This window comes from Poromitra crassiceps, assembly GCF_964638095.1.
Source record: "Poromitra crassiceps genome assembly, chromosome: 11".
In the NCBI taxonomy this organism is placed as follows: Eukaryota; Metazoa; Chordata; class Actinopteri; order Beryciformes; family Melamphaidae; genus Poromitra; species Poromitra crassiceps.
In genome coordinates, this window is record NC_139643.1 from 16,886,694 (window position 1) to 16,910,439 (window position 23,746).

The window sequence follows — 23,746 nt, forward strand, 5'->3', positions numbered from 1 at the left end:
ACCTGGGTTGTTGGTCTTGATCACTGCTGGGTCCAGTTTGGTGATGATGTCCTCCTTGACACCAGAGAGCTGAAACACACACTCGTACTTCCCCCAGTCTTCAGCTTTGACTGATGAAACGTTCAGCTGAACGCTCGTCTGGAAGGTTCCATCGTGGTTGGGGACGATCTCTCCCTGGTCCATGAGGTCCTGAAGCTTCTCTCCATCTCTCCTCCAGAACAACATGCCTCTGTCAGGGAAGAAGCCTGTAGCGTGGCAGCTGACTGGAGAGGAGGGAGACTTCTGGAGGAGAGACACTGAGGGAAGAACTAGAGAGAGAGAGGGAGAGGGAGAGGGAGGGGGAGAGAGGGAGGAGGTGAGAGAGAGGGAGGTGAGAGAGAGGGAGAGAGAGAGAGGGAGAGATGTGAAGACAGAAACAGGGGGTTAAGGGAGACAAAAAGATCTGTGTAAACAGAGAAAAACATGACAGTTGTATATTGTACAACTGTTTTGTGTGTGTGTGTGTGTGTGTGTGTGTGTGTGTGTGTGTGTGTGTGTGTGTGTGTGTGTGCTGGTTCATATTCACTGTCATGTTTCTGTACATTAGAAACAGAAGAGACAGATGAACATTGTTGTGTTGATGAAACTACATCAGGTCATGTGACTCTACCTGTTCTCTGCAGAGAGCTCTTCCCATAGGACACATACTTCTTCAGCCAATTAATGCAGGTCTGTGAATAATACTTCTTGAACTCTGCTAAATGAGCTGTGTCTTTATTCCAGCTCTCTGTGTCGATGACAGCCTCTGGTTTAGCAGCGATCCATGTCCATGTTGTCATGTTCAACACCAGCCAGTCTTCTCCATCATAGCCATACTGATTAAACCCTTTAACTTCTCCTGTCTCATCATCCCATTCACAGCCATGCATCCTCTGGTAGGTGTGGACACCTGAGAGAGAGAGAGAGAGGGAGAGAGAGAGAGAGAGAGAGAGAGAGACAGAGGGAGGGAGGGAGGGAGAGAGAGAGAGAGAGAGAGAGAGAGACGGACGGAGAGAGAGAGAGAGAGAGACGGAGAGAGAGATACATAAATGTAAATTCTGTTCGTTAATAGGGAGTTAAGCAGTGACGTTTTAAGTATTTTAGTCTCATCTGTGTGTGTGTGTGTGTGTGTGTGTGTGTGTGTGTGTGTGTGTGTGTGTGTGTGTGGACTCAATGCCCACGAGAAGTGGCACCAGCGACAGCGTGGCGCGTGTGTGTGTGTGTGTGTGAGTGAGTGTGTGCGCGGCGTGCGTGCGTGTGTGCGTGCGTGTGTGTGCGTGCGTGTGTGTGTGTGTGTGTGTGTGCGTGTGTCAGTGAAGCTACATCTCTCTGCTACAACAAAGCAGGATGAAAAAACATTTCAGCAGAATAAAGTGAAACATAAACAAACCTCCAGTTTGATTAAAGCGCCGCTTATAGATCTCAATGTTGTCTTTGAAGATCTGCGGTCTCCTCAGACACTTCTCAGTGTTTCTCTTCCAGTACTGTGGATCATCTGCTGTTGCGTTGATCATCCAGTCCTGTTTGGGTTCTGCTCTCATGGTGTTGCTGCAGTGAAACACCTGAACTCCATCAACAAACCCAACCTGCACAAACTCTGGGCTGTTTGTGACTCCAGAGGATCCAGTCTGGAGATACTTCAGAGAGTGAGTCACTGTGGGACAAACAGGGAAGAAACTCAGCTTTTGATTTACATTTTAAATACATTGGTACACTAACAACACAATAAAGAATTTAAATCTCTGTTCAGTGACGATGTCGCCAAATCACTCTTAATTCAATGAATTAATGCACTCTTTCAAACCATTGTATAGATTTAAACTGCTTTACAGTGAGCAGCCTCCAGCAGAGCTGAACTCATTTTGTGAGATTGATAAACTCACCAGTGGAGTAAAAACTCTAACATGCTGCTGGTGAGTGGACATGGACACACATTGTCAGATGAAATAATACTATAATATGAGTGTTGTGAGTCAAGAGTGATCATCTGAAAGCATCAACAGGCTATAGAAAATATATATTCACATCAATTCTCCATTTAACATTTAATACTATAGGAAGGTTCAAATGTATTCACGTTCATAAACTTAAAAGCAGATGTGAATATAATTACATTTCACTGATAACAACGACATGTTTAAAGGAAAGATTTGAAATGTGATCTTACCTGGAGATGCATCGTGAAACAAAAGGAGCAAAAAAAACAACTCCTTCATCTTGTTTTGATAAAGAAGTTGTATTTAACGATAAAGATATGTCAGTGACATTCAGTTAAGTCCTGTTTGTATGTTTTATAGCTTTGTCCTTGATAAGTCCTTATTTTGAAGAGGTTGTAGTTGTTATGTTGTTGTGTCTCTCAGTGACACAGCAGTCGTTGGTCTGCAGAGCTCAGTCACAGTGTTTCTGTCATACAGGCTCACAGCATCAAACCACTCATGCAGAGGAAATGCTGACGAACTTTGTGGTCACAAATAAGGAACTGGTTAACCTGAGCAGGTTGAGCCCCTCCCCCCCCAACATTACTCAAACCCATATAAATTACATCTTCACAATAATCTTCACTTATTATGCATAGGCTATTGCTTAGCCTATAATCTAAAATAATATTAATACAAATAAACTACCAACTTTTGGGGGTTAGAAAACTACACAGCAACAATATTTCATGAAGTGATTAATTTCCAGTCTTCTTTCCCTGCAGTCTAATTTGAGGGCCTAAGATGTTCCTACAGGAGGATGCCTGTGGAGAGAGTGAGGTCAGGAGGAGGAGAGAGGTGAGGACCACTCCTCCATCCCTGTTAACCTCTCTGTGTGTGTGTGTGTGTGTGTGTGTGTGTGTGTGTGTGTGTGTGTGTGTGTGTGTGTGTGTGTGTCTACTCACCAGTTCAACACAGTGTGGTGCCCTGTTAACCTCTCTATGTGTGTGTCTACTCACCAGATCAACAGTGTGGTGTCTGTTAACCTCTCTATGTGTGTGTGTCTACTCACCAGTTCAACACAGTGTGGAGCCCTGTTAACCTCTCTATGTGTGTGTGTGTCTACTCACCAGATTAACACAGTGTGGTGTCTGTTAACCTCTCTATGTGTGTGTGTCTACTCACCAGATTAACACAGTGTGGTGTCTGTTAACCTCTCTATGTGTGTGTGTCTACTCACCAGATTAACACAGTGTGGTGCCTGTTAACCTCTCTATGTGTGTGTGTGTGTCTACTCACCAGATTAACACAGTGTGGTGCCTGTTAACCTCTCTATGTGTGTGTGTGTCTACTCACCAGATTAACACAGTGTGGTGTCTGTTAACCTCTCTATGTGTGTGTGTGTCTACTCACCAGATTAACACAGTGTGGTGCCTGTTAACCTCTCTATGTGTGTGTGTGTCTACTCACCAGATTAACAGTGTCTGTTAACCTCTCTATGTGTGTGTGTCTACTCACCAGATTAACACAGTGTGGTGCCCTGTTAACCTCTCTATGTGTGTGTGTCTCCTCACCAGATTAACACAGTGTGGTGTCTGTTAACCTCTCTATGTGTGTGTCTACTCGCCAGATTAAGACAGTGTGGTGCTCTAGGGCAGCTTCTCAAAGTGGACCTTGAGGGGGTTTCAGGGCAAAAAGGGGGATACTTTATTTTCACTATTCCATCCATAAATGGTAAATGGTAAATAAACTGCATTTATATAGTGCTTTTATCCAAAGTGCTTTACAATGTGCCTACATTCACCCATTCACACACCGAAGGGCGGCAAGCTGCCACACAGGGTGCTGGCACAGCCATCGGGAGCAATTTGGGGTTCAGTGTCTTGCCCAAGGACACTTCGCCATGCAGACTGGAGGATGAGATGATAAGATTAACTTTATTGTCCCCGAGGGGAAATTTGTTTCAGGAGCCGGGGATCGAACCACCAACTTCTGATTAGTGGATGACCCGCTCTACCTCCTGAGCCACCTCCATAAGTCCATCCATAAGTAACACAATGACAGAATGTGTGAGTATTTGGGTCATGAGTTTCATACACTTCCTGTAATAAAACATCTCAAAGCAAGAATCATATTAGATGGGGGACCCTGGGACAATATAGGGTGACGTCACCCTATAGTAGTGATGTCACCCTACAGTGGTGATGTCACTACCGTATGGTGACATCACCCTGCAGTAGTGTCCCAACAATGTCACTACTAACCAACAAAAGAGCATAGATTGTCTATTTCTTTACCTTCATTTATTCAGGGGAGTCTCATTGAGAGCAATAGAACTGCAGGGATGATGTATTTTTGTAGGCTTTATCCAGAAATCGCCGCCATTTGGTTCTTCAGTGGAAAAGTCACATCTATCAGTGGCAGTGTTGGGAGTAACTCATTACAAAAGTAACATAGTACATGTAATATATTACTTTTAGCAGTAACTCAGTAATATAACTTATTACTAATAGGATTTCAGTAATATTATACCAGTTACTTTGTCAAGTAACTCAAGTTACAAATTGAGTTCCATTTGTTTTATCAAAGCACATATTTAAAAAAGGATACAATCATTTCCTAATCAAATTGTGTGTTTTTATGCAAATAACCACTATAGATGACAATAACAAAGGAAAAGGATAACATTTCGAATTTTGGACGGTTTGGACTGACCTCAAGACTGTGTGGTGGGGGGGGGGGGGGGGGGGGGGGGATTGGGGGTGATGGGGGGGGGGTTTGGATGGTTCCGGGGTAGCGATCATCTGCTACTGTTGGTGAAAGTAATGCAAAAGTAGTGTAATGACTAACGAGTTACTCTGATAGTATTATTGTAAAGTAACATATTACTTTCCAAAGAAAGTAACTAGTAATATGTAGTATATTACATTTTGAAAGTAACTTGCCCAACACTGAACAGGGGACGCCACGTCCTTGTGAGGTTGGACAACACAACAACGGTGTCGTATATAAACCGCCAAGGCATCCTACACTCACTGAAGTTGCACATGTTAGCTCACAGACTGATCCTGTGCAGCTATGCACAGTTACTCTCTCTGGTGGCCACGTACGTCCCCGGGACCCTGAACACGGGTTTGATGGAACTGCTGATACACATGAACTGAGTGAGCACATTGTGAAAAAAAGTGCAAATTCACAATAGTTATGACAATGTACACATGCATTCACACATTCATTCTCACAAACACCCCCACCAGACATTTCCAAAATGCAGGATGACAGGACCCACCCTCCTCTGCCTCTGCCACCCTGCATTTGGAACTTTGAATGTGTTTGGTACGTATACAAAGGACGTATTTTAATATTTGTGAACCTCTCAACTTGAACGGCATTTGAGGACAAACTTTTGCTGGTTTTGTTGGCTGAGTAATAAAAAAAATACATAACTCTGAGTTTCTCTTGAGTGTGACTAAAAACAGCTTAAAGGAAATGCAGTTGTGTGGTTAGGGTGGGCCCTTCAGCTCTGCATGAGGTGAACTAGTTTGGGTCCATAAGATAAGATGGTGGGCAGAGTGTTTCATTTACTATCTATGATACGATCTGTGATTCTCCTCTGCTTTAGGCAGTGAGCTCTGACGTAAACACATCAAGAGTAGAGACAGGAAGAACAGAGGATACCAACATTAAAGAAATAGAGCTTTCTGCTGAGTGTGAAGGGGCCATGAGCAAAAAACATAAAAAAAAAAAAAACAGCAATAGAAAAAATAGATCAAATGTTTCTATACTGCTCACCTGACATAATCTAAGTCTCCACAAGCCCTGAGATGCCAAGTTGATTTGAAAAGATGTCATTGACAGCCTGTTTTTAACTGAACTCTTCACTGTAGCCAACTGGTGCAGCAGCTGGGGGGCTGATGAGGCTGCTGCAACAGACCCAGCTGGTCTCCATTTCTCCAAACTGGGACGTGCCGGCTGCATTCTACTGCATGTAGTACACTGACTGTATGCAACTACCTCAGGAACCCTTCAAACAAACCAAACTATCCCTTTAAATTAAGTTACGTTAAGTCACGTTAACTTAACTTAATGTTAACTTAACGTTAACTTAACATAACTTAACTTAATGTTAACTTAACGTTAAGTTACGTTAAGTTAAGTTATCCTTCATTGTCCGCATGGGGAAATTCATCCTCTGCATTTGACCCATCCAGGGACCAACTCCAGTTCTATTGGCAGTGCCTTGCTCAGAAGCACTGAAAGGAATATTAACCCTACATGTCTTTGACAGGAGTATTAACCTACAGTACATACATGTCTTTTACAGGAGTATTAACCTAACATAAATGTCTTCAATGGTGTGAGGAAACCCACAGGAACACGGGAAACTCCAAAGGACCTGGAATGGAGCGGGGTTCGAACCCAGGACCTTCTTGCTGCGAGGCAACAGTGCTAACCACTGAGCCACCATGCCGTGCGGGTTCACTCAAAATGTACATCTAAAAGTGGGAATATTAGTTGTGTTTTTTATCTTTCTTTTTAATTTGATTTGAACTGCACACATTTAGTTTTTAAGCCTTATATTTTGTACATGATCTCGCCCTGTCACAACTGGGCGAGTTGAGCGCTCAGAGCACTCAATCAAGCCAGCTGTAGCAGAGCAAACACTGCTGATATTGATCTGATGTGGAGAAGATGGATGATGCATTTATATTTGATGGCTGCCTGCATTTATTGAACTGGAATAACGTCAAATCGCTGCGGGCTCCCAACATCATAACAGACAGACACACAGACAGACAGACAGACAGACAGACAGACAGACAGACAGACAGACAGACAGACAGACAGAGAGACACACAGACAGAGAGACAGACAGACAGACAGACAGACAGGCAGGCAGACAGACAGACAGACAGACAGACAGACAGAGAGACACACAGACAGACAGACAGACAGACAGACAGACAGACAGGTAGACAGACAGACACAGCCAGACAGACAGACAGACAGACAGACAGACAGACAGACAGACAGACAGACAGGCAGGCAGGCAGACAGACAGACAGACATGCAGATAGACAGACACACAGACAGAGAGACAGACAGACAGACAGACAGACAGACAGACAGACAGACAGACAGACAGACAGACGGGTAGGCAGACAGATAGACATACAGACAGGCAGACAGACACCGCCCACCTACCATCGTGGAACTGTGCACCATCGGCTCATACTACATCACAGTTGCCCGGGTGACATCATTGATGACATCACAACTGCCTGAGTGACATCACAGTTGGGCAATCACATTTTCTGACAGTTGATGACATTCCCACCTTTTGCTCTCTCTCTCTCCTCTCTCCCTCCCCTCTCTCTCCATCCTGCTCTCTCTCTCTCCCTTTCTCTCCTCCCACCCTCTCACTCCCCCCTCTCTCTAGTTTATCAGCAGGTGTGTGTGTGTGTGTGTGTGTGTGTGTGTGTGTGTGTGTGTGTGTGTGTGTGTGTGTGTGTGTGTGTATCATAATTATGCAATAGATAGTTCACTGACACACTATTACACATGATCAGTGTTGGGCAAGTTACTTTAAAAATGTAATACTACATATTACTAGTTACTTTCATTTAACCGGAGGAGTCAGGACTGTCCCAGTGTCTTTCAATGTGACTCATTCAAGGTGCACTGGGGGCCCAACTCCATTTCTTAAGAAATTATTTTTCTTTCTTTCTTTTTCCTTTTCTTTTTTGAGCTGTTGAATGCTTTGGCAATATGCTTTCTTCATAACATTCATGCCAAATGAAGCTAATTGAATTAGAGCGTTTTATACTGTTCTGTTCTGCAAATACACACCCACTGAGAGAGAGAGAGACTCACATTTGAGTTTCTGCTCTAGGCTGTCTAGTGTGCTGTACTGATCTGTTTTACTCTACTCTACTCTGCTGGTATAATTGGTAAGTTTAGTTTGAGTTTTAGTAGCTTTACTGTATTTTAAAAGAAAAGTGTCTTGTGGGCTCTGATAATCAGCTGACTGGTATCAGGTGACCTCTTTCAACGACCCTCTGATTGCTGTTTATTGTTTATTGTTTATTAGGATCCCCATTAGTTACAGCAAAGCTGCAGCTATTCTTCCTGGGGTCCGTCAACATTAAAAATAACAGTACAAAACATAACACAACAAAACAAAACAAAACAAGAAACAAAAAGAAAATATTCTGCTAATCAAGCAGAGACTTACTAATAAATCAAATCAAATCAAAAACAAATCAAAACAAAACAAGACAAAAGCATAAACTAAACAGTAGCACTATGACATTTTAAAATCTGTCTAAGGTCAACGTCAGACACAAAAGTCTGAAAAGAAGTCCACAGTCCCTTTATATGTAGCCAAATGATACATCTTATATAACAAGACTTCCATAACTGATCTCATTAGATACATACACATACATTCACTTACATACACTTGTCATTTATACTGATTAGAGAGATGTTGTTTAGCTAATAGTTTAAAAGTTATTTTGCTGTTAGTTTGTGTGATGTGCCTGGGAAACAGATGAGGGGAGGAGTCACTGTAGTTTAAAAGTGCTCCACCTGGCTTGCTTATCAGAACACATTTGAGTTTCTGCTCTAGGCTGTCTAGTGTGCTGTACTGATCTGTGTTAAGGCTGAATTATGCTCACCCTGCCGTGAAGGGCGCGGGGGTGGAGCGAGGGGCGGGCGCGTCAAATTACGTAAATTTGTTGGGCGTGGTTATTCGCTAGCTCCAGCGGCCGCTCGCGTTGTGCCTGACTTTTTTTCTAACAGCGCGAGCTTCTCTCCAAACATGGCCGCATTTAAACCATTGAGCCCTGAACACTGAGCTGTGTTTTCGCCACATTTCTTGACCCATGTGGTAGGCTATAAACTTAGATTTGCAACTGTTCGTTTTTAGTCATTTCACCAAGTAAATGTGTTGTGTTGAGAGCATTATTGAGAGAGATTAAAAGCAGCACAGAGTAGTAGGCTATCAGGGCTGAGTAGTAAAAACGGCTTTCAGTAAAAACAAGTTTGGTGAGTCCTTCATGTGCTGATGTGCGGTCGTTTGAGAGTGAAAGCGCACTCAGTACTGCACAGCGTTTCATTGCGACTTTTCACGGGCTGTTTTCACCATTGTACAATGCACACAATACATGCTGATCACTTTCTGAGTATAATGGCATCTGCCCCAGCACGAGGTCTGCACGGTGACTCACGGAGACTCGCGGGGCCCCACCCCCACGGAGCTTTGCTCGAGCATAAGAGCACCTTTACTCTACTCTACTCTGCTGCAGGGGTGAAAGTGGTTTGAATTTCTTACAGGAACTATAGGCCTACTACCCCAACCTTCATCGTTTCATATTGTTCTCCTCCCGCCCCCAGCTTCATGCATCCCTGAACACACACATCCATTTTTTTAATGCCTGTATGGTGTAGAAATTAGAAACACTTGACAATATGTATAGTGAATTATTTAAACATTACATCAACAGACTCTCCTATGTGGACTATCATGTGTGATTTCAACTCTCCTTTTTGACCAAAACATTTACCACACACTGAACAATTAAATTGTTTCTCTCCTGTGTGAACTATCGTGTCTCTTCAAGTCTCCTTTATGGCAAAACATTTACCACTCACTGAACAATTAACTTGTTTCTTTCCTGTGTGAACTATTGTTTCTCTTCAAGTCTCCTTTGCCAACCGCCATTAAACAACAGAAGAAGACATTTCACGACCACTGACACTTCACTCACTGTATTATCACTCCGCTTCACAGCTGCTCTATCATTGCCTATTACATCCAGACTGTTAGCTGCTAGACTCAGCTCTCAGTCTTAATCCATGTCACTACCTTTGGTGGTTAGGTGGCGCTGTTGGCGCCGCTCACCAAACGTCTGGAAACCGAGACTAGTTAGCTGCTGATTTACTCCACAAAGTAAAACCGTTTTCAAAATATGCGTTATTTTGATAAACAGACCTCACAACGGGGCTCTATAGAGTTACGTGTGTCTAGTACCATTATTAATACATCATAAAGATAATGCTGTTTCTGGTAGTTTGCTAAAATACTAGTGCTAATCTGTTAGCGAGCTATCGGGCAAGCTTCTTCTTCTTCTGCTACTTCTAATAGCTCTGCAGCAGACAGATGCCTTGAGGCACATCGCTGCCTCTCACTGGTTGGAAATATTACTGTTTCTGCTTGCTTGGGAACACTAGTGCAATCCTGGGTGGAACTGTTTTTGTTGGCGGAGGCAAGCGAGACTAGTACAGACAGATAGCCGAGTTGCAGCAGCAGCAGCAGCCGCATTCAGAAGCTGCGTGCTTATAGCCTACACACAGCACGGATTAAAACCACAGGTCTAAAACACTGCATTTGAACAATTTAGAAGCAATTTATGAGAGAGACTACATGTTGTTTATGTTAACCTAATGACATAACGTCAGCCATGTGTTTCCTGGTTGGAAATTATGCGATCGATCGTATAGTATTCTGCACTCTGCAGCAATCGGATTTTGATTGACAGGCAGCTGCATGTCTTCCCCCAACGGCGTTCAGGCACGGAATGTCTTACAGGAACTGCGCACCGGACGGTTCCGGCCCACTTTCACCAGTGCTCTGCTGGTATAATTGGTAAGTTTAGTTTGAGTTTTAGTAGCTTTACTGTATTTTAAAAGAAAAGTGTCTTGAGGGCTCTGATAATCAGCTGACTGGTATCAGGTGACCTCTTTCAACGACCCTCTGCTTGCTGTGAGGGGAGGAGTCACTGTAGTTTAAAAGTACTCCACCTGGCTTGCTTATCAGAACACATTTTTTTCAACGACCCTCTGATTGCTCTGATTGCTACACCTGGCATGCTTTATCGATTGATTGTGGAGGCGGAGCTCTGAGCCCCTGCTGAACGAGTATTTCTTAGCAAAGTCAGTCTAAAGCGGCAGCTGTAAAGCGGCACGAAGCCTCTGGGCACGAAGACGAGGGAGTCTTTGTGCCCGAGTCCATCGAGGGGAGGCCAGAGAATAGGGTTTTTTGCTACCTCTCTTATTCTACCTACTCATCTACCTAACTATGTGTTTTCTCCCCATCCCTGTTGTTACCTCAGCCCACAGACGCCGTAGACACGGCAGCTTCAGGTGTAGTAACCCCGGTAATCTTTCCTACCCTAAGAGCGCTAACAGTCCTTTTACTATTGCCGGAGGTCTCTGGAACTGTCAGTCGGCTGTTAAGAAAACTGAGACCATCTCGGCTCATGCTCTATCTCAAACCCTCCACTTCCTAGCTCTCACAGAGACCTGGATCATTCCTGAAAACACTGCTACTCCTGCAGCTCTCTCTGCTGCTTATTCCTTCTCGCACACCCCCAGAGCCTCTGGCCGTGGCAGAGGCACTGGTATCCTCATCTCTCCCAAATGGACCTACACTGTCACCTCTCTCTCTCATCTGTCTATCTCATCTTTTGAGTCCCATGCAGTTGCCATATCCCTACCCATCAAGCTCAACATTGTGGTAATGTACCGCCCGCCTGGTCTGCTTGATGACTTTCTGGACGAGCTGGACACCCTCCTCTCCGTCTTTCCTGAGGATGGTACTCCATTCATCCTTCTGGGAGACTTCAACATCCAGCCAGTAACCTTACAATCTCTGCCTTTCCTTAACTTCTTCTCATCCTTTGACCTTTACCTCTCTCAATCTCCTCCTACTCACAAAGCAGGGAATGTGCTTGACCTGGTCTTCGCCAGATCCTGCTCCACCTCTAATCTCACTGTGACTCCTCTTCCTGTATCCGACCACCACTTTATAACCTTCTCCCTTCCCATCCCCCTCCCCTCCTCCCACCCATCTCTCCCTCACTCTACCACCACCCGACGCAACCTAAAAACTCTCTCACCCGACTCCCTCTCTTCTACCGTCCTCTCCCTGCTTCCCCCTGCCGAGCAATTTGCTCTCCTGTCCACTGACGAGGCTTCCACCACTCTTCTCTCCTCTCTCTCCTCCGCTCTTGATTCTCTTTGCCCACTCACCACTAAGCCTGCCCGATCTTCTCCCCCTTCTCCTTGGCTGACTGAATCTCTGCAAACTTATCGAACTGAGCTTCGGGCAGCTGAGAGAAAATGGAGAAAATCACATCTCCCTGAAGATCTCTCTTCCTACCACCTTATCCACTCCAACTTCACCTCTGCTGTCTCCAAAGCAAAAACCTCCTTCTTCATCTCTGAAATCCAGTCCTCTGCATCCAACCCCAGTAAACTGTTCTCCACCTTCTCCACGCTCCTCAACCCTCCCTCCCCTCCCCCTCCCTCCTCCCTCTCTGCTGATGATTTTGTAACCTTCTTTACTAAAAAGGTGGGTGACATCAGCTCCTCCTTCCATCCTCCAGGCACCCTCACTAACACTCCCGACTCCAATCCTGCTCCTCTGCCCCCTGTCCCTGGATTTCCTTCCTTCTCTCCCCTCTCTCCCGATGAAGTGCTTAAACTCATCAGCTCGAACCGAGCCACTTACTGCCCCCTCGATCCTATCCCTTCCTCTCTCCTCCAAACCATCTCACCTAACATATCTCCCTTCCTCACTACCTTCATTAACTCCTCTCTGTCCTCTGGTCTTGTTCCACCTGCTCTTAAGACTGCAAGAGTCAAGCCTCTGCTCAAGAAACCCTCCCTTGACCCTACTGCTATTCACAACTATGCCTGTCTCTCTTCTCTCATTCCTTTCCAAAACCCTCGAACGAACAGCGTCCGAACAACTTTCTCTCTATCTCTCCCAAAATGACCTCCTGGACCCTCTGCAGTCCGGTTTCAAGGCTTCTCACTCCACTGAGACAGCTCTTCTTGCTGTCACAGAGGCCCTTCACACTGCTAAGGCCTCATCCCTCTCCTCTGTTCTTGTCCTCCTTGACCTGTCTGCTGCCTTCGATACAGTCAACCACCAAATCCTTCTTTCCACTCTGTCTGACCTCGGCATTTCAGGTTCTGCACTCTCCTGGTTTTGCCTCTCGAACCGCTCATACCAGGTCTCATGGAGAGGGTCCCTCTCCAGATCCTGTCCTCTTACCACCGGTGTCCCCCAGGGCTCAGTCCTGGGCCCCTTACTTTTCCTTCTCTATATCAGATCTCTTGCCTATGTGATCTCTTCTCATGGCTTTTCTTATCACTGCTATGCTGATGACACCCAGCTTTTCCTTTCCTTCCCCCCCTCCGACACTCAAATCGAGGCTCGCATCTCTGCATGCCTCAAAGACATTGGCGACTGGATGTCTGCCCACCACCTCAAGCTCAACCTTGGTAAGACAGAGCTACTCTTCCTGGCAGGAAAAGACTGCCCTCTCGCAGATCTTTCCATCTCCATTGACAACACCACTGTAATTCCCTCCCAAACAGCTAAGAACCTTGGGGTGATCCTTGACAACCAGCTGTCTTGCTCAGCCAACATAGCTGCTACAGCACGCTCCTGTAGGTTCTCTCTCTACAACATCCGCAAAATCCGTCCCTTTCTCACAAGAGAAGCGACTCAACTCCTGGTCCAGTCTCTTGTCTCCTCCCGCCTGGACTACTGCAACGTGCTCCTGGCCGGCCTACCTGCCACCGACATCCGACCGCTTCAGCTCATTCAGAACGCTGCAGCCCGTCTGGTATTCAACCAACCCAAATTATCTCACGTCACTCCCCTCTTCCAGGCGCTCCACTGGCTTCCCATCTCGGCCCGCATCAAATTCAAGACACTGGTACTGGCCTACAGGGCAGTACACCAGTCAGCTCCCCTGTACCTGCAATCTATGGTCAGGTTCCAAACCTCTCAGCGCTCCCTTCGCTCCTCCACCAGTGCAGGTCGCCTCGCCCCTCCTTCGCTATGGGGGCTCAAAAGTTGCTCATCCCGATCTCGACTCTTCTCGTCCCTGGCACCTCAATGGTGGAACGAGCTTCCACCTTCGGTCAGGACGGCTGAATCACTGCCGATCTTTCGGAAAAGACTAAAGACACACCTTTTCAGGCTCCATCTGGGCCCTTCTTGATCTAACTTCGTTCTCTCTTTCTTTATTAAAAAAAAAAAAAAAAAAAAAAAAAAAATTACTAACCTAAACTTGTACCAGTGTTCCTTCAGAAGTTGTAGTTGTCATAGACTGTGCTCCATAGTTGATTGCTCTATTGCTGACAAAAAATGTGTTATTGTAAGTCGCTTTGGATAAAAGCGTCTGCCAAATGACGTAATGTAATGTAATGTAATGAGAGAGAGAGAGAGAGAGGGGGGGGGGGCAGTCACAATGACTGAACTGATAGTGTATAGTGTATAGTACTATACTGGGTTTTCTCTGTTTACTTGCTAGATAGTTTGCTGCAGATTGGAGAACAATCTAACAGTTTTCACTCAGCTGAAGTTCCATAGGCCCTTTTCACAGCTACCATTTTGAGGCAGTAAAGCAGGAAGTAAAGCAGGCGTAACCAATAAACATTATTGCGGGCCTTTGCACTGGAACACCTAAATGGTTACACCTGCCTTACTTCCTGCTTTACCACCTCAAAACGGTTGCTGTGAAAAGGGCCCTTTAGGGTGAAATGTGTGTTCATAGTGTGGAGTGAGAAAAGACGAACTGGTAAATGGAAACACTGTTACCATGGAAACCAACCTGTGGTCTGAGTGTTGCTTCCTCTGCTGGGCCTATAGAGAACAGATTAGATGATAAGGTGTTATCCTGGGTGTGTGTGTGTGTGTGTGCGTGTGCGTGTGCGTGTGCGTGTGCGTGTGTGTGTGTGCGTGTGTTAATATCCTGTAAAAACATGTTTGAAAAAATATCAGTAACCCTTTATTAACTTTCTTATCAATATTTTCCCCAAATCTTTGTGTATAATAACAAAGCTAGAAGTGACAACAACTACATCTGATTGACATACGGTTATCCTCTCAGGAGCAGGACAGATGGAAACCCTTCACTGCAGTGAGGGCTACTGGGAGCTGGGAGGACAAGCTTGGGGGCGGGGCTTAGCTGACCTCCCCAAGGTGGTGGCCACACAGACGCACAGTCAAATCGGGAACAAGGTATCTAAACGTGTTCTATACATCTATGATAGCCAGCATGACTGAACAGACAGAGAGGAGAGACGATCAAACTGCAGCAACAGAGAAAGCTCCGCCCACCCTGTTTGATTGACAGGTGATCAGTGGGAGGCGCAGCTGCTCTCTCTCTCTCTCTCTCTCTCTCTAATAAAAGTGGGTATGTCAATGTTAGCAGAAAGCTGCTATAGCCAGAACCTTCAAATAATGAAATGCACAGATTGTAGTACAAAATATAACAATCTTTATTACAATCGATTATAGGCAAATCGGATGCATGAATGTAAAAGGGGAATGAGAGATACAGACAGTTAGAGGCAACCAGCTACACCAGGGCTTCCATTCAATTGTAGGACCACTGCACACAGCCAACACAGGGCTACACACTAGTTTAGGGCACACCACTCAACACGGCACGCTAATCACCCTCTACAGGAGGCACTGCAAGTTACCAACCAAGGTAATGCTCACAGGCATTACAGGAGGCACTGCAAGTTACCAACCAAAGTAATGCTCACAGGCATTACAGGGGGCACTGCAAGTTACCAACCAAAGTAATGCTCACAGGCATTACAGGGGGCACTGCAAATCATCAACCAAAGTAAGCACTCAAACACTAATATGACCATTACTGGATTTAAAGTGAAACGGAATGTCCCCTCTGTAGGCTATTCAATTACCCCTCCAGTTTTATCAGTTTTGGATTGCCGCCACCCCGCATTAAAAGCTACAAATAGGCCTAAATGCACACATAGGAAAATAGAGACAGAAACTTACAATATATGATATGATTTAAAAGGTAAACTTACTCGCCCGCTTGGGCGCGACCCTCCCCGGGGTCTGCGCTTTGGACGCCGTCCAACTCCCTGGGGAAACGGCTTCGCTGGACGGCGTGAACGACGGCATACAGCTGATCACTTGGATTCAGTCGGGCGGTAGGACGTCCGACTGCAGTATGGGAGCTATGCAGGTTGCAGCACGACACACTCTCTATGGCTATGTTCACACAGCCATCCTTAGTGCTTGAATCTGACTTGTTGCTCACATCTGATTTTTTTTGTGTAGCTGTTCACACAGACTTTTTAAAAGTGGCCCATATCCGACTCCAGTGTGAACAGATCACAGACATGAATTAAGTGACCCGCATGCGCAGAAGAACAACAATAACGTCACACGCAGCGAACTGCTGTTCTACGTAAACCCGGAAGAAGACAGCAGTAAACATGGCGGTAGCTGACGATGTTGTTTCATCTGTTGTTCACGGTTTAATTTCAATGCCCGCATCTTGGTCCTCCTCCTCCCCCTCCCGCCAGCGCAGAATAGTGACGAATGTCGCTCTGGAATGGCATAAAAGTCACATTGAAGTGGTGGACGCTGCCAGGAAATGTTTGGATATTGAGGACATTTCGAGAGATGACTTGACAAAAACGCTGAATGAAGCGTTCGCTTCGGCCTACGACTGGTCTGGGCCACAGTATGGACATTGGGGTGAATGGGCGCATTTTGGGTGGACACTTTTTATTGATATTGTATTTGCACTATAGTTTTGGCAATACAGTAGGTGGCGGTAATGCACCATTTAAGGATGCCAACTGCCATAAAACTCAACAGAAGAAGAAGTCACATTGAAGCATTAAGTCAGATATGGGCCAGATGTCTGTTCACACCGGAGTCACTTTCAAAAACATCAGATTCGAATCTGATGTTTTACCACATTTGAAAATAGCCCAGGTCGTCTTTAAAAAAGTCACTTTCAATGTGACTTGTAGCCTACTGTTCACACAGTCATGAAAAAGACTGATCTGAGTCACTTAAGGGGGAAAAGATTAGATTCAAGCACTAAGGATGGCTGTGCGAACGTAGCCTGTCTCGTCCCTGGCTGGCTCTCCCTGGGCCTACACAAGAACCCTTATCTATTTTCGTCGCCGGTGGTCCTATCTGACCACGATCAACCCCTCCCCCCGAAAGCCTGACAGAGTGCTGAGCTACAGCAGCTTGGTGCTCCGACCCTGAAATGTGAGTTCCACTGTCTTTTGAATGTTCAGCGTCTCATCCTCGCCTGCAATCAGTCTCGCTGGGCTCACCTGTATTCAATCAGATCAGCTCATTCATTCAATCAGGGAGTCCATGTTCCTGACGTCATTGTCCCGCAGCTCATTCACATCATACTATTCTCAGAAACCTGTCTTTCATAAGTAACCCATTTCTTCATGAAAGCTCATATGAGATGTGTTTGATTTTAGTGTGCTTCTCCATGCATCTCCCATAGGCTTCAATAGACCTGGCACCAACATGTGAACACACACACACACACACACACACACACACGCACACACACACACACACACAGAACTGGCACCAACATCTGAACATGAGTGTTGAATTCTCTTCTGTGGCTGCAGACGTCACAGAAAGTCACATGACTGTTGAGCTCTATGTGATGCTGTAGCAGCATCTGATTGTCACATCTTCATTTTGAGACATTGGTATAATTACGTAACAGAAACCAGAGCATCACTGAGAAGGCTGTCAGCCTCTCTTCTCTTGTTTCTCCACCTGGATCTGCTGGATTGCTTTACGGCACAAATGTAACTGACACTCTTACCTGGAGCAAGTTTGACAGACTGAGTGGGTCGGTGCTGACGGACACTTCAACACGATGCAGGGATCAAAGTTGTGTCCTGGTGACAGGGTGCTCTCTCTCACCACCTTGTGGTCAGAAAGATACACTTCTTTTTTCTTTTCTTTTAACCTTGGAAATAAACATTAGGCTACATTTCAGGGTGTATAGCCTTAGCCTAGGTAAACCCAGCCCCCACGTGACCTGCTCTCTCAGTTCCCTAGTGACTGAGAGCAGGTCTGAGAGCAGGTCACGTGGGGGATGGGTTTACCCAGGCTAGTATAGCCTTATTTCTAGCGGCCATGATGCCTATAGTACGGCAACCATTTTAGGCCATCCTCCTCCGTCAGAGTATAGGCTATCGTTCCTCACTCTAAGCGTTGTCAGTTGTCATGTCTCCTAGTAAACTATATCGAGTGTGCTCTGAAACACCTTCAGTCCTCACACGAAAATGCTGTCATTCTTCCTGCATTACTGTTTCACTCCTCACGTGTCAGTCATCGCACAATATGGCATCACTCGTCAGTCCTCACTCGTCAATCATCAGTCATCACTCCTCACGTCTCACACAAAAACGTTGTCATTCCTCCTGCAGACTAGCTGTCAGTCATCACTCCTCACGTCTCACATGAAAACGCTGTAATTCGTTGTTTTGGTTGTTCCTCCGTGTGTGATGGGGAAACCGCAAGAATGCCTCTGTGAATTAGCAACAATGTTTTACTACTTCACTTCTGGTTGAATGATTATGCCTTCAGAATAAAAGCGCAAGTTTTTTTACATTTACAATATAGATTAACACATTAAGTGCCAGAGACGACCTAACTCGTCTTACATAATCCAGCGCTTAAGTGCCAAGGACGAGCTAACTCGTCTTACATAAACATTTTTTTTTTTTGACGGTGGGACATCAATCAACCCCTTTTACATCTTCGAGATAACTATTTGGAGCAAGAGCATGTGTGTAATCTATTTTACCGACCACTAAGTGGCGACAGAGACCGAGAGAAGCCACAGCCACGGGACCCAAAAGCAGCCGCCTCCCGCGGAAATGGCTTGGCGATTTTACAGTCAGAAGCCCGGACACACACACAGAACGGACAGAGATCTCTTCCCCCCAGAGCCGCGGAACAACGCGCGAACACACACACACACACACACACACACACACACACACACACACACACACACACACACACACACACACACACACCGCGGGAGCAAGCCATTCAAGGAAATGGCTTGGCGATTTTACAGTAATCCATTTCAGACTCGTCCCCGCACGCAGGCAAGCAGGCAGGCAGGCACGCAGACAGACAGGCAGGCAGCACAACGCGCTTCTGACACGCCCGCTGTTAGGAGGAAGGAGGAGAAGACACACGGAGGGAGGAGTTTGAATGAGAGGGGTGTTTCCTGTTGTTATGGAGGAAATTACTGTTCAAAACTATTGTTTAGAATGTCTGACGGTCTTACTGATGCCAAAAATGAATGGTTAAAGTGACTGTTTCACAAAAAGCCATTTATCTCTGAATAAATTTCCAGACGCTGAAACCATGCTGTACTCAACGGCTAATATCTACATAACTACTAACTCTGCAAACTAACTCTTTTAGACAGAGAAAGCACACATTCTATTAGTTATTTTTAGATGATTGGTGTTCATGAATTCTTAACAGAAAAGAATCCTCGGCTGTTCTAAAATGAGCCAGAATCGTCAAAAACACCCCTGGCACAACTTACCTACAGGAATGAAAACATGGCTGGCATTCAATGTGTTAAAGTAGTAATATCTGAGACCCAACAGAATTAACATAGTAACACTAAGAGGAACATCTAGTATATATATATATATAGTCTATTGTCATCAAACATTTAACTAGATGTTTAAAAAGCTTAAAAACTCATGAAAGTGGTCCTCATGTGTGAAGATTATGATACTGAACACTGGTTCGCATTTGATTAAGCTTGCATTGCCCAGAGACCTTATTAGAAGCGTCGCGCCAAAAACCCATTCAAAAATCCCATAGGCGAAAACAGTGAAGAACCAGGAGTGTTAGCATCGATGATTTCCAGACTCGTTCCTGGGGCTCTCTATTGATACCTGATGCAGCATTTGTGTGTGTATCCCTTTAAGACTAAAGTCTTAAAGGGATACACACACACAAATGAGGGATATACATGCAAATGCTGCATCAGGTATCAATGGTTTAAAAACCTGTGGAGCACAGTCCCAAGGGAAGGAAAAAGGCCAGAGGACAGCAGAGGGCACACGGAGGAGAAGCGGCGGAGAGGGGAGCAGCTGATGGCCCTGCCTGTGGGTAAGCTAAGGTGTGGGCAAATGAGCCGTTGCTGCTTGGGCCCCTCTCTCTCCCAGCGTACCTATGGGCGCACCGTTGAGAGGAATGATGGGGGACGGGAGAGAGGGGGGGAGGCCCTAACGTTGCCCCACCAAGGCTACTGAGAACCACAGGCAGGGTGAGGCTCCCCGGTCTCGCCGATGTGCCGTTCTCCTCCAGGCCTCTGAAGAGAGAGAGCGAAGCGCCGTTGGAAAGTTGAGGGGTGAAGTTGCGACTCACCCCTCTTCCAGATAAGTACCTCTCCTCAAATGTGATTTCAGAATGTGCTGGCTGATTATGTGGAGCAGGGAAAGGTTGAGGCATTGAGGTTCCCTAACTTGACATTTTTGCACATGCAGGCTCTATGGACCCCCCCCCCCCCCCCCCCCAATGGTGGAGCTGGGTTGATCATCACAAACGGAGGCTTTTCTAAAGACCTGGACTTCCACCTCATGCTTGGATGGATTTTAATGACTAGGCCTCGACTTTTAACTTTTTTTTATTCATCGTTTTAATAAATTATTTGTGTAAACACTCCAAGCTGGGTGTTGATTGGGCAGAGTGCTCCCCAGTAGAACAACGTAGCAGAAACCAGGCCGGTCACATATCTATCCACACACACACACACACACACACACACACACACACACACACACACACACACACACACACACACACACACACACACACACACACACAGACACACACACACACACACACACACACACACACACACACACACACACACACACACACACACGGCATCAAAAACACACAATTACAGACATAAAGCACAATACAAAATTACAACAAAAAGAATAAGCCAGGTAATTTAAAAACATTTTCATGTTAGGGAAACAGCCAAGTCTTATTTCGGTTTTAAAAGCATTTAGTGAGATTAATTCATTGAGTTTCAAGTCATTCTGCAGCTTATCATTCCCTGCCGGACGTGCAGAATACATAAAAGCCCTTTTACCAATTTCTGTGCGAGCATCTGGGACAGAAATCAGAAGGAAATCTTGGAACGCAAAGAGTGTCCAGCACTTTTCTGCATGAAAAAGACACATGTAGGCTGGGAGCAGACCAAGATTTGCCTTATAAATAAAAATGTACAGATGACAGAGCCTACGGGTGGCCAGAGCAGGCCATCCTACCCAAGAATATAACTCACAGTGATCAGTCAGAGCTTTACAATTTGTAATGAATCTCAAGGAAGCATGGTAAGCTGTGTCAACCATACGAAGACATTGAGCAGAGGTGTGCATATAAAGATCCCCATAATCCAACACAGGTAAAAAAGTGGCGGCTAATACATAGCCTTGTGGCACCCCCTTGTGGACAGATACAATATCAGAGCATAGACCATCGTATCTAATGCACTGAGACCTATTACTAAGGTAGTTTGTAAACCAAGCCAAGTGCAACAGAAATGTATACAGTATATATACATTGTGACATATATATATACATATATATATATATATAGCCTACAGAGATCCTTTCCAAAAAATTTGAATATCATGTGGATGACACCTGTCACAGTCTGTGACAGGTGTCACAGCCAGCTTCTGCACAGCCAGCTTCTGTCTCACCACTGAGACAGAAGGGTAAATCTTGTGCAACTTATGGTTAGAATAGTGAAGATTCTGAGTGACCTTAAATTGGATCAGTTGGTGTCTACTATTAACTGAGCAGAGTTGTATCACAGACAGACTCCTATCCCATGTCAGGTAAGTCAATGCCAAATTGCCCCTCTTACCGTCTTACCGTAAAATTACCGTTTTTGACAGATCGTTTTTCTTACAGGTGAATGGGATTTTTCTTTAAAGATATCCTCATGAATTTGTACCAGTTTAATCTTCACATTAAGATAAATATTTTTTGTATTACACTTTGTCTTATTAAAAAAAAAAAAAAATCATCGATTCGTATATTCACCTTATTCTTTGCCCATACAAGGACACTTCTGCATGACGTCATTTCGTAATTGTCTTTCCGGTTTTAAACACGGAAGTAGGGTACGCCTACCGCAGTCATTTAGACTTGCCAAAAAGCTGTTTTCAAGCAAAAAAAAAACCCAAACCGTTTTAAAGTTTTAATATTTGTCGGGTGAGAACGTAACATATATGTGACCAGTTTATCAGAATAACGCCTATTGGAAATCTTTAACGAGCAGCGAGGACCGGGAGCGCTGGCTGTGCTGACACCGGTCAGACTAGCTATCTGTCAAACCCTACTGTAGTTAGGCTACTGGCAGTGAGAAAACACTGTCGACGTGCTTTTGTAACTAACGTTAAATGCCGACCGGGTAGGGGGGTGACAGACAACTTAACTAATACAACTTACGTACATTAATAAGTTTATAATACAACTGGTAATACAACTTCACATTGGCATATTACATTTTCTTTTAACAGTGCAAATTGCAACATTACATATAATTTTGAATAGAACAAAGTTGAAATCATTAGTGCAAAAACATTTTAGATTTCAGATGAAAAAATGGCATCATCACATAAAACAGCTAAAACAATATGGAAACACAGAATCTGGAAATATGTTAAAAATACCATTTGGTTCTACATTTTTAGAATTGAGCCTAATACATCGGCCTAATATAAATGTCCTTCGCCATCCTGCATTCCTTTTTACAGGGCAACTTCAAAGCCATCTTGGTTACTATTACACAGTTACACACACTCACACACTGCTGATCTGACAATAGGGAGGGCCTGCAATATTGTATTCCACTGTATCCAGGAAGTCTGCCAAAAAGCTTTTGTCATCTCCTGGTAGCTCCCAGACTTGGTGGTGGTGAGGAACTGCCCCACAGAGATGATTCTCAGTGCGTGATGGAATTCCACTTGAGTTGGGACAGGATTCTTCGACCTCACACAGTTGAAGGTATTTTCAAGGCAGGTTCTTGTGTGAACCTTGATGTTAACACAAATCTGTGACCTCGTGTCAGCATCATATCCCTGTTTGAACAGGCTTCCAACCTCCCTTTTGACCGATCTTCAGCCCACGGAACAGATGGATGATGTCCTGGAGGAAGGTGATGGCCTTTTCGTACTCCTCCATCTTAAGCCTGCTCAGGGCTCTAATTTGATGTCGAGATGTCATTAGATCGAACCAATGGTCAACTTTCTCCAGGAACCATGCTGTCGTCATGTAGGACAGAGGGCGGTTTTCTTGCTGCACCATGTATTTCAGGTCAGCACTCGTTGCCTTACTGAACACATTTAGAGCAGGACCAACCTTCATCTTCTCAAAGTGACTTGGCTCGATGGCTGCAGCTGATAGGTGGGGAGCTATTTTTAATGCCATCCGTTCTTGAAAGGTCAGTAAGTCCTTGATAGGGACCACTGAAACCTCATTAGAGGGGAGACTCTCTTTGTTTACAATATCGCCAGGAATTGTGAACACCTGTCCACGAACAAGGGCACTTTTCAGATTTTTGACCAGATGTGGGACATCAGGCATGAAGTAGAGCTGCCTCTCGGGTGTTGCTGGATGTGGCACTGATGTTTTGTTCTGGTCGACCCCAAAGGATTTCCACATGGCCCGGTTAGGGCTTCCCCTGTCGGTGGTGACATCAATCACATGTAGCCCTATGGATGCTGCCCTCTGTATTATTTCGATCATTATTGGCTTGTATGCTTCTCCTTTGGTTGAATTGCCAACGTAATGATATGCCAATACTTGCTTCCATTGTGTTATGTTTCCAGCCAACATAAACACACAAGCATGTGTGGCTCCTCCTGTGTGACATGGTAATGTCTCCTGTGTGACCTGGTAA

General features: G+C 45.1%; 1 protein-coding gene across 1 annotated transcript in view; it reads right to left on the minus strand.

Moving 5' to 3' along the window:
• LOC310784861 (class I histocompatibility antigen, F10 alpha chain-like) overlaps positions 1-23,028 on the minus strand; it is a gene marked incomplete at both ends in the record, with an annotated part of 39,133 nt that extends 16,105 nt beyond the window's left edge. The window contains 4 exons of the mRNA XM_083645896.1: positions 3-308; positions 650-928; positions 1,409-1,672; positions 22,947-23,028. Coding sequence (XP_083502022.1) covers positions 3-308; positions 650-928; positions 1,409-1,672; positions 22,947-23,028 — 931 coding nt within the window. The remainder of the gene's footprint in view (positions 1-2; positions 309-649; positions 929-1,408; positions 1,673-22,946) is intronic.
• Positions 23,029-23,746: the final 718 nt, after the last annotated feature.